The following is a 12,034-nucleotide window of genomic DNA, read 5'->3' on the forward strand; positions in this document are numbered from 1 at the left end:
ATAAAGATTTCATAAAAAGGCTGATTAAAAAGCATTGCCCTTATCCCTAAACGGTTCCTTTCCATGGCTGCAATGTAAAAAAAATCAGTTTGTAAACTACGGTAATATGCAAATCACCTGATGTGAGTCTTGCATATTAAATTTTACTTGCATTGCATTGCCCTGCTCTGGATTGTTCCTGATTGACAGGTCTAAGTGCTATGATATTCTGCTGTATGGAACATTGAGAGAAAGCACTCTATTACATCACAGTCACTTATAGTCATTTGACCAGGATGACGTCAAAGATCCTGTTACATACATGGATAAACATATCTGATCATATGAAACCACAGCAGCCTCCAAGGAGGATGGGTAGGAGTAGAAGTCCATGGAGGCTGCTGTGATACATATATGGTATAGACATTGTAAATATAACGGGACATTAGATGAGGTCACCCTGGTCACATGACATGCTAAGAAGAGGCATGAAACATAGGGAGCAGTAGATTGGGGAGGGGCGGCCAAGCAGGACACGTACCCTCTGATCTAACAAAGTTGATTTATGTGGATATGAGGGAAAATTTTTAGCTAAAAGAAGGGTGTCAGTTAGGTTCCCATAGAGCCCTATTAACTATCAGTAGCTGTTTTTGTGAAAATGTGGCAACAGGTTCTCTTTAAGACCAGCTATTAGTTGGACTGATTTACTCTTGTGAACTAGACCAAAATATAGCATAGTTTCTTGAGACTCAGACTTTTTGTCCCAAAGACCACTTCTTTTAGTTGAAGTTAGAATAGTGCCTAAAAATGGTCTAAAATCTTTAACAAATGTGACAGAAGACATATGCGCCAAAAATATTGGAGCAGACAGCTTGATACATTTTTCCTAAAGTCTTTTAAGACATAAAATGTAGTAACAGTGCAGATCAGCACTTACCAGAAATGTAAACAAAACAAAATGAATTGCAAAAGCGACCAAAATAATGACTAGTCACTTTTATGGAATATTAACTTTTTCTTCATTTTTTTTTTAAACCTTCATTTCATTTTTTTACTAAAAATTTTTTAAAAGTTCCCAAGCAATATTAAAAAAGACCACTGCACTAAATTTGATCAAGTGAAGATGTCAACATACAGGCTTATCTTGCCATCAGAATGAAATGAACCACAATGAGGTCTATCAAGCTAGGAAAACCTAGGAAAAATCCAGCAGGGTTTCTGTTGTGGTCTGAAGCCAAGTCTAATGTGAACAGAACTTGGTTAGCAAAGAGGATAAAAATTACATGAAAATCAAAATGTATGCAAGTAGAACTGTATCCCAAACAATGAAAGACAAAACTGTAAAGCAGACAAACAGCACAAAGGCACAAATCCCACCAAAATGGGAGAAAAGAAGAAACCTGTCACTATTCCTATGTTGAGCCTGACTGGATAAGTCTGCTGTACATCTGCACATGAATAGAAGAAGCCTTGGACTAAAGAGTAAATAGTTTATTATGCTACAAAGGTGGCCATCTTGAACAATGTGCCCCGTGATGTGACCCAGCAAACATTACATTGCTGGAAGTGCCTTGCTTCATGCAGCTGTGTGTCTGAAATTTTTCTTTGCTGCTGCGTTTTTTTTTTATATCTTCTTGAACAGAGTTGGAAAGTATATAAAGAGTATAGAGAATATCCGTGTACTGTATAATATATATACCGTAAGAATATTAAAACTAATTCAAACATTGCTGGCTAATGTGAATGAATATGGATGACTGGATGTTGGAGCCTACACTTGTAAATGGCAACTATCACATTAACAGGTTTTCCAGGCTTTAAATATTGAAGGGGAGGCCACCGATAGAAAACGTTAATAGGGCAAGTATAGGATCCTCATAGGGACACCCATATTACACTTAATACACCCTAATAAAGTTTCCTATTCACTGCCAGTTACTTGACCTTTTAGAATCCAGGATTCTACTGAAATTTTACAAAACATAATTCTTGGCTGCAATCCCCAATCTGCAAAAATTAAGCTCAGCTGCCCCCCCCCCCCCCCAAAAAAAAATGTATTAATTATACTTATACTTTATGGTGCATAATGGACTCCATAAATTATACTAAGACGGATAATTCTACAGAAGTTCAGAGCTCCCCTCCCTTGGCCAAGCGACAGAAAACTAGCGTACAAGGCATGATATATTCCCTTTATGAGTAAAAAAAATTTTAGGTCTCATATGATATTTCCTTCAACAAAATGTACCCCTAAATCGTAGGATGAATGTCTGATCAATGGAGTCCATCCTGCACTCCATTGAGCTGGGATTGGAAAGTCCAGTAAGGCGTCCAAGAGGTATAACAGAAGTCTCATATACTATACTCCATGTCTGTCATTAGATATGGAAAGATCCTAATTCACTCCTGTGCTTGGCAGTTGCTGAGTAAAACTTCAGTGCTCAGAAGGTATCACCCAAAGGTCCATTATTAGTTGGAATAGACTGGTTGGAGATTGAAAGTGGAGTGGTACACCTGCAGCTGTACAGCACATCCAATAAAAGCTACCACAGTGCTGTAGTGTGCTATTCATTTCTATTCTGCTGCCATAGGTTTCAGAAAACTACTGACAGTTTGTTAAAATAATATTTATTCTTATGTTGTCATTTACAGAATTATCCAAAACGAACAAGTCTAGAGAAGTGATGGATTAATTTCATTTCTTTTTGCTGGATTTAGTGGACAGGTCCAATCCATTCACATACTTCCGAGGGATCTTAAAATGATCTGAAGAAAAAAAAATACTGTATAATATGAGAAAGTAAAAGGAGAGCAAAATATTTCCTGATATTAAAGAGAACCTGTCAGGCAAATTAACTAAATATGTTTTCACATACTGAAATTAGAAAGTATTGCCCCTATTCCTACATTGTCCCTCAAAATGCCTGTAAACTTAAATAATCAGGTCCTAAAGCTGTATGCAAGTGACCCGAGAGAGGTCCAATGAGTCATTATCATATTCAAGCTGTCCAGCTAATTCATGAGTGCCACACCGCCCTGCTTCACTGACTATATAATGATGTGAGGTATAATGGTGTAATGTCTCCTCCATGTGCTTCCTGGTGCTGGTGCCCCCTGCAGCCTGTGTGTGTATGTATGAGATATTCCTATACACATGACTGACAGCTGGTATAATGATGTGACCACTCCTGGTGCTGGTGTCCCCTGCAGCCTGTATGTGCATGATATACTCCTATAAACGACTGACAGCCTGTATAGTGATCTGGCACTCCTGCTGCTGTCTCCTCTATGTGCTTCCTGGTGCTGGAGGCCACGCCCCCCGCAGCCTTTGTGTGTATAAGATGCTCCTATACACATGGCTGCAACCTGTAGCAGTTGTAACAGCCTGACATGCTGTTCTCCTATACACTACTTGTGTAGCTGATGTCTGTGTCTCACAGGAAGCAGATACAGCACAAGCACTAGCAATGCGGACATGTGAAGTGGGAGGGTGAACAGGGGTGACATCACCTCATTTACATAACAAAGAAAAGATTATTCTAGAATGATTAATGTATGAACTAACTAAATAAAGGATGGGATGGAATCCTAGTGAGCTGCTCCAACAGGTAGAATTAGTTACAGAAACATGATGACAGGTGGCCTCTAACGTTCACTACAACTTGCCACCTAGCACCCACATCAACTTCATCTCTTCTAGCCCCTACTGTTCCAGAGCAATCAATGTCATTATTTTCTGATCTCCACTGTCAAAAGGGAGTTACCAGGCTGCCTGATCCAGCCCAGACCAACCCACCTCACAGTAGAGAGTCAAATTAGCATATTGGAACATTATATACTGCCCTTGGCGGTTAATGGAGATCCCATCCGCGCTATCGCTGAGATCTGTAGCGATAGCAGTCACATTGTAACATATTCATAATCATATTCTAATCTCACGCTCTTAGGATATATTCACACAAACGTGTGCCCGCCGTATTGTAGCACAAGGAGCTGACTGCACATACCCAAGAGCAGAGAAAGCAAACAGGTCATTTCTATGGAAACTAAGTGAACCGGGAGCTGCCAGGGCACAGGAATGACTGATTTCATGACAAGGGGGGTAGAAGATTTAATGATACTGAATTAGTGAAGTGATAAGTGTAGGGAAATAAGGTATAGTGAGGTCAATCTTTTTCATTGGAAAACCCCTTTAAATTAGCATATTGGTCACACAAACTACCCATTATACGCTACGGACAGATGGGTGATCCTGGGCTGTAAAAGATCTACTTCTTAAAAAAAATAAAAATAAAATTGGGGTCTGATGCTCACACAATACTGCTATACTTCTTCCCTGCCATGCCAGTGGAATCACTCGGATAGGATCAAGACTGTCGTGGCAACCAATTGCCACCTCCCCCAAAGAGAGGGGTCATCAGGGTGTCCACGTGCCATAGTAAGATTTGACAGCGGCCTGTGAGCCTTCTTCATAAAGTCATAATGATGCTGCCTCATACTATTAGGTGCAAGTCATTAACTGGTTAAAGGGGTTGACCACAAATACCTCATGTATAAAACTGATGAGGCAGATTACTCTAAGGCCTGTGTTGTGACTCTGCACTCAGAGCAATCTCCTGTTAGTATCTGCATATAAGGCACACTAACATTTCTATATAGTGGCAGGTCGACCTCGAACCCGAAGGCTTCTTTCACACAGCTGTATGCTTGCCTGGTTGTAGCATGGGCGACCATACAGCCGCACACTGAAGCGCTACTCACTGCTCCCCTATCCATAGCGAGGCATGATGGCCGTCCGTAAAACACAGGACACGATAGAGCATGCTCTATCTTGTTCGCCTGCATGGTACTTTACACGCGTGTGTGTGTACCATACTGCCGGGTGTCATAGGTGTCATACGTATCGTATCATTTTACAAATGCCTTCAAAGGACATATAACAACATGTGGTAGATGCCCACACTAAGCGCCACCGAGCGTCTCTGGATCAGCGGGCAGGACCAGACTAAACCTCAGAGTGGGGATGTGCATATTTAGTTAGTCTTCAGAGCCAAGAGGTGCTCCGGTGACATAGGCGGAAGCACTTCCTAAAAATTGCCATATTTTAGCATGTTCTTTTTCAGATGCATCCTGCAGTTCCTGGAGATTAGAAAACAGTTTCTGATACTAGAAAATTTATCGGCCAAGTAAGTTTGGGCACCTACCATCTGAAAATTTGATGGTAGATGTCCTTAAAGGAAAATTGCCAGAATCTACCAATTTCCAACAAATCTGCCAATCTACAGATTGCTAATCTAGTCTGTATATAGTCATTTTACTCACCGAGCAGCAGCCTCCCAATGTGTGGTAACTGGTTACCCTGAATCTGCACCTGGACTCTGTCTTTGGCTCCTGGAAGTGGTGTGCAGGTGGCACTGGCCTGAACTTTTTGCTGCAGCAAGCTGGCAAAGGATTGTGGGTCTAGGCCATACAACTCCAGGTTCTTAATCATTGTGACCTGTATCAAACAGTTAAATATGTTGATAAATGTGTTAAGCATCCATGGCTATAAGTTTCCACAATCCTACTCATCGGCCTTAATTTGCAGTCACCAAAAGGAGAACCCTTACTTCCTGACCCTTAGGACATAGAAAGTAATTTGAGTCTTAATATTAAGTTAACTGAATAACTAAGTTATGAAGCTCTGCTGTAAAAAGTGGCACCCAGCAAATCTTACACAAATATCCTTGAGTGGGACCTGAGAGAAGGTGTGGAGATATACAGGTGGATATAAAACCACTGTTTGGCATTTCTCCCCCATGGAGGAAAGGAACTGATGCCGCTGAAGGGCACATGTGAATGCTCCCCTAGTAGTTACTAGTAGAATTGATGAACACAGTATTTCAGCCATTGATTTCAGTAGTACAATGCAATGTCACATGGAAATAACAGTGCCAAGTCCCTCAACCATCCCCAATAATTAGTAGCAATGAAGATTAGACACCTAGTACATGTCCTGCAGTATTAAAAAGTTACAGTGGAAATCACCTTTTTGTTTGAAGCTCTTTGGGCTACATTGATGTCAATGGGTTCAATGTTTCCCTTCCGTATAACAGGAGAGGATCCAGGGAAGGTAACTTGATGTGAATGCTGCATTCTTTCTAAACACCTACAAAGAAGGTATACATATAAAATTGAGTTTAGAAGTTTCTTATAAAATGATAATTAAAGTGGTCACTAAACCACAACTATTTGTCATCCGGCTCGCTGATAAGTGATGTAATCATGGTGTTAAGCTGTACTGCTCCCGGGTCCCCTCCAGCTTTGGTCCTGATGCACAAGGAGGAGTGAAGAAGCTGCAATATAGTGCTGGGAGGAGAATAGGAGTGGTAAATACTTGTCAGCTGTACTGTAATGCTCCCAGGTCCTCTCCTGCTTCTAACACAGCTCTGCTCCAGGTCCTGATCGTGGTGTATGCTCTTTGTTCCCCACTGGTTGCAGAGTGGCACATGGAGGAGAGAAGAAGCTGTGTGTGCAGCAGGGAGCAGAATAGGGGCCAGAGAAGGAGAGGATTTATTTATTTCCCTTGGGGTGGAGGTTGGGATCTACAATATTTGTCATTTTATGCTCGTCGGGTTGGGATAATCAACCCCTTAAGGAGGAAGCCATTTTTTAGCTTAAGGCTCAGACCCATTTTTTGTATTCTGACTTGCGTCAAGAATGTTTTTTTCCCCACATGTTGTACTTCAGAAACAGCTTTTAGGAAGATTGTTAACCCCTTGAGATCTTCATGGTAATTGAATCAAAATTGAGGTGAAATTTAGAATGGTCAAATTTTGTCGGTATATACGTTCATGTAGCCCTAAAATTTACACATTTCCAAAAGAGAAAACCCATCTTAAAATTTGTTATGCAATTTCTCCCGAGTACAGAGGCCCCCACACACACGAGGCCGTTACTTGTTTTATGGGCGCAGAGCAGGGCGCAGGAGGGACCTGCAGCTGCCAGGATTTTATTTTTCTCATTCAAGCTTTTTCGTTATTGGGGCCATGTGATGGCATTTTATATGTGGGATGAGATGCTTTTTCCAGTGTTACCATTTTGGGGTTGGTATTCCCTATTGTTGAAAATGTAGGAACTTTTTTTTTGAGGGCAGGAGTAGAAAAGCATCAATTCTGTACTGGATTTTTTCCTCTTTTTTTTTTGGTGTTCTTTGAATAGCCTATTAATATGTTATCTTTATTCTATGGGTCGATACGATTACGGGGATATCATACTTTAATATTTTTTCTTACGTTTTACTAAATTTGCCAAGTAAAACCCTAATATGGTGAAAAAAATCTTTCATTTTTGCATCACCGTCTTCCAAGTGGCATAACAATTTTACTTTTTTGGCTACAGATCTGGTTGATGGCTTGTTTTTTGCAGGGCATGTTGTACTTTGCAACAGTCTCATTCTGGTGTACATTTTTTTAAATCACTTTTTATTGCATTTTTTGTGGGATTAAATAGGAAAAAAAAATCATACATTTTGCTGGTTTTTTAAAAAATTTTTTACGGCGTTCATTGTAAGGATTTAATAATTATTTACTTTTATTCTACGGGTTGTTACAGACACGGTGATAGCATATTTGTGTTATGATTTAGACTTTTTTGTACATTGTATATCTTTATATGTTTTTGGACTTATTCAATTAAAAAAAAAAAAAAAAATTAATAATAATGCCCATAACTTTTTTTTAAAAACTTTTTTATTAGTTCCACCATGGGACGAGAACAAGCAATCATCTGATTGCTTGTTCATGATTATATCATGCAATACTGATGTATTGCAGGGTATTAGTTTTGTCAGCCTATGCCCATGCAAAGGCTGACACTGTGCCTTTAAGATGACGTCATAGATGCCATCCTAATTGCACTGCCTTCAGGCAGCCCTGGAGTCCAGATCAGAACCCAGGGCTGCCATAGCAATGATCGGCGCTCCCCGAAGACGGCGCTGGGGGGACGGGGGAGATCGTGTGGGAAAGACCCCTCAAAGGCAAGTTAAATGCGTCGGTCGTGCTGATCGCGGCATTTACAGGTTTTAACATCCGGGGTCGGATGTTACTCGGTGATGTCAGTGGTAGATTACCGCTGACACCTGCAACTCCCGATGCCGGCCCGGCTCCAGTGCAGAGCCGAACCAGCAGTGCTAATCGCATGAGCCTGCACAGTACTAGTACGGCACAGAGCGCTAAGGGGTTAAGGATCTCCAATATTTGTTGTTTTATGGTCTTTTAGGGGCACTCTAGCACTTGTCGTTTTATGCTTTTGCTAGGGGGGGGGAAGGGGTATGGGGGAAGGGCGCTATTTTTCGTTTTATGCTCTGTTGTTAGACCAGGAATAGAAAAGACATTTAAAGGAAATCATTTATGAATCAGATTTCACATCCCTGCAAATTACTGCTAAATGCATTTGATTTAAAAGGTTATTTACAATACTACACCTTGTGACCAGGTCATCCCATTTCAGAAGAGTGATGTCATGTTGCTCAGATTTATCCAACAAGCAGTCACAGATAACAGGGTTAACTGTTACAAAGCTGTAGGGGCAGAAAAGAGAAATGAAACGACAGACAGGAGACTGCTAAACCTGCTTTACAGGTAATAACTAAAGAGTCTACAAAAATAATGGTTTTGATTTCTCTCATGTGATAATATGGTACAAGTATATACGTTATTCAATTTTATTTAATGCAACATAAGTATCTTTAGAAAATCCCTGGTAAGGGCAGATATTGTAAATGGGCTGTGTGCTCCACATAGTAAAAGGATATAGGTTCAGTAAAAACACAACTACAGGGGAAAGTGTCTGGATTATTCGAAGCAGAATCAAGAAGCTTTAAGTACATGTGGAAAGATTGTAAAGAATGGGCAAATTTATTGTAGTTAGAGGAGGATTACCCTACCCATAAATGATAAAGGATGTATCATACCCAACAACAATCAACTATAAATAAAAGTGTCAACCTATTCTTTAAGCACTTACTGAAATGTAATCTAATTGAATGTTTTTAACAAAAGGTGTAAAGTACGGAGAGGGACCAGGAGCAGATCCCATAGATGGCGGGTGCTGCCAGCTTTGGCTTTGAAATTAGTAGTACCGTGTATACTCGAGTATAAGCCGACCTGAGTATAAGCCGAGACCCCTAAATTTACCAGCAAAAGCTGGGAAAACCTATTGACTCGAGTATAAGCCGAGGGTGGGAAATGCATTGGTCACAGACCCCCCGGCCCCCGAAATTTGGCCAGCCAGCCCCCTATAATATACAGCTATACAGCCTGCCCCCTGCAGTATACAGCCTGCCCAGCTTGCTCCCAGTAGTATAAAGCCAGCCCAGCCTGCCCCCAGTAGTATACAGCACTGCCCCCCAGTAGTATACAGCACTGCCCCCCAGTAGTATACAGCACTGCCCCCCAGTAGTATACAGCACTGCCCCCCAGTAGTATACAGCACTGCCCCCCACTAGTATACAGCACTGCCCCCCACTAGTATACAGCACTGCCCCCAGTAGTATACAACACTGCCCCAGTAGTATACAACACTGCCCCCAGTAATATACAGCCTGCCCCCAGTAATATACAGCCTGCCCCCAGTAATATACAGCCTGCCCCCAGTAGTATACAGCCTGCCCCCAGTAGTATACAGCCACCCCAGCCTACCCCCAGTAGTATACAGCGTGCCCCCAGAAGTATACAGCCACCCCAGCCTACCCCCAGTAGTATACAGCGTGCCCCCAGTAGTATACAGCCACCCCAGCCTACCCCCAGTAGTATATAGCGTGCCCCCAGTAGTATACAGCCACCCCAGCCTGCCCCCAGTAGTATACAGTCAGCCCAGAATTGAAAAAAAAAAACAAAAACAAAAAAACTTATATACTCACCCTCCGGTGGCCCCGATGCGCAGCGCTGCTCCCCGATGTCATCGCGGCTCCTCTTCTGGCTTCCCGGCTCTTCTTCTTGCTTCAGTGCCTGTCTTCTGTCTTCTTTAACATCGTGCATAGTATGACTGCTGACGTCATACTTGGCGCCGCCCGGGAGAGAACAATGGCGGCGCCCAGCACGATATTAAAGAAGACAGAAGACGGGCGCTGAAGCAAGAAGAGGAGCCGCAAAGCCAGAAGAGGAGCCGCGATGACATCGGGGGAGCACCGCTGCGCATCGGGGCTACCGGAGGGTGAGTATATAACTTTATTATTTTTTAAGTCCATTTTTTTATTATTTTTTACTCGTATTGACTCGTGTATAAGCCAAGGGGACGTTTTTCAGCACATTTTTTGTGCTGAAAAACTCGGCTTATACACAAGTATATACGGTAATCTAAAAAGGTTAACTTCTCCATCAATAGACCTAGGAGTCTCAGCAGCAGAAGGGAGGAACTCTCCAGAAGGTTAACATAAAAATAAAAAAAATATTTGTTTTTAAACATTGACTGAACATGCCTGCTATTACATTTTAGCCCTCAATCATGCATGCAATCTTATTTTTTTTTCAGGTGGTACGGGTGCATTTCATGAAGCTGTGCTTAGCCCATTGAACCCATATGAACCCTTGTGAAGTGCAATAGTAAGAATCTGCCTATACACTCGCTAATGTCAACAAAATAACAAAGTAATTTTACAATGTGTGTCTGCAATCACAGTTCTGTCTAGTATTTTATCAAAGAGAAATAAAGGCTACGTTTTAAATTTCTGACACAATACCTCCACCTACAGTGAATCTGTGATATATGACCCGTTTTTACGGCCATACAGCTCAAACTAAGCAAAAATAATGGTGAGACAGCTCAAAATAATGGCCAGGAGACCTACAGTTTTCAATCATGTGCAGGAGGCCTTACTCCAACTGTCCCATCTAAGGGAATGACATTGAGACACAGTACAGGGATACGACAACAAACAACAATAAAGGTGACAGGGATTTTACTAGATTGCTGTAGCCAGCAACATAATTCCTTTAAAGGAAGCATGTCTGGGCAATTTAGGACACTAAAACATTCCAATGTCCTTACAGACTGCTTGTTTAGGGTCCCAAAGTGCCCTGTATGAGCACTAACAAAGACTTTGTTAACAAAAGAAAAATCACAACATCTCTACTTCTGCTTCATTGGAGCAAAAATGCACCTCAGCTTTAGTGTACCTAGACAAACAGATCATACACAAAGTACTACCCTGCTTCCCTAAAATAAGACACCCTCAAAAAATAAGACCTAGTACAATTTCTTTGCAACTTAGAATTATAAGGCCTCTCCTGAAAAAAAGACCTACTGGCAGTTATTGCCAGAGTTCCCCCATACCATACATTAGTTATTAGTAGATCTTTTAAATATTGCAAGAAGTTGTGACATGGGCAAAGAAATGATTGGCTAAAATCACTGACTGTTGCGCTGCTAATGCGCTACAAGCAGCTACCCGGACAAGAAGGGCTGATTTAAGGATTTAAGTGCTATTGCTAAACATGAGAGATTTAGGCTAAATATTCCATTAGAAATGGAGTCACAAGAAATTCAGCATGAAATTCAGAGTTTGGATGTTGGTGAAGTTATTGATTTTTTTGTTCATTGACAAATAAGACATCCCCTGAAAATAAGACCTTGTGCCTCTTTAGGAGCGAAAATTAATATAAGACACTAAACCAATGATACATAAAGATATAAAGATCATTTGTATCAAGTGGAATCAGTTGTGGGAACCTACAAGAGCTAAGAGCTTTGGTCACCCCTTTCTGGGTTAAGTCACTATTGAACCAAACAATACGTGTCTGAAAACCATCCCAAGTCCCTGATGTATATTTAGCACACATAAAAATGAACCCTAATAAAACACTTCCTTATATACAGAACCTTTTAGAAAGAATAACATTTATGTAAATAACTCTGTAAAATTAGAACCTATTACAAAGCTACAGAACATATCCTCTAGGGATTTTTCAGAAAAACTCACTTTTTGTTTTCAGGGTGGACAAGCTCATTCTTCTTGACATACGAGATGATCATACTTCTAACATCGTTCTGAGATAAGAGGTTACCTTTCCTAGAA

The 12,034-nt window shown here is 41.1% G+C and overlaps 1 protein-coding gene across 3 annotated transcripts in view; it reads right to left on the bottom strand.

The window, feature by feature from the left end:
• Window positions 1–2,591: 2,591 nt before the first annotated feature.
• The window catches only part of EIF2D (eukaryotic translation initiation factor 2D), a 36,303-nt gene continuing 26,860 nt past the window's right edge, over window positions 2,592–12,034 (bottom strand). For all 3 annotated transcript variants that reach the window (XM_072137435.1, XM_072137434.1, XM_072137433.1), the window contains exons 11-15: window positions 11,939–12,028; window positions 8,444–8,539; window positions 6,007–6,127; window positions 5,302–5,476; window positions 2,592–2,745 (exon numbers count right to left, since the gene is read on the bottom strand). In XM_072137435.1, coding sequence (XP_071993536.1) covers window positions 2,675–2,745; window positions 5,302–5,476; window positions 6,007–6,127; window positions 8,444–8,539; window positions 11,939–12,028 — 553 coding nt within the window. In that variant the 3' untranslated portion in view covers window positions 2,592–2,674. The remainder of the gene's footprint in view (window positions 2,746–5,301; window positions 5,477–6,006; window positions 6,128–8,443; window positions 8,540–11,938; window positions 12,029–12,034) is intronic.

This window comes from Engystomops pustulosus, chromosome 2, assembly GCF_040894005.1.
Source record: "Engystomops pustulosus chromosome 2, aEngPut4.maternal, whole genome shotgun sequence".
Taxonomy (NCBI): Eukaryota; Metazoa; Chordata; class Amphibia; order Anura; family Leptodactylidae; genus Engystomops; species Engystomops pustulosus.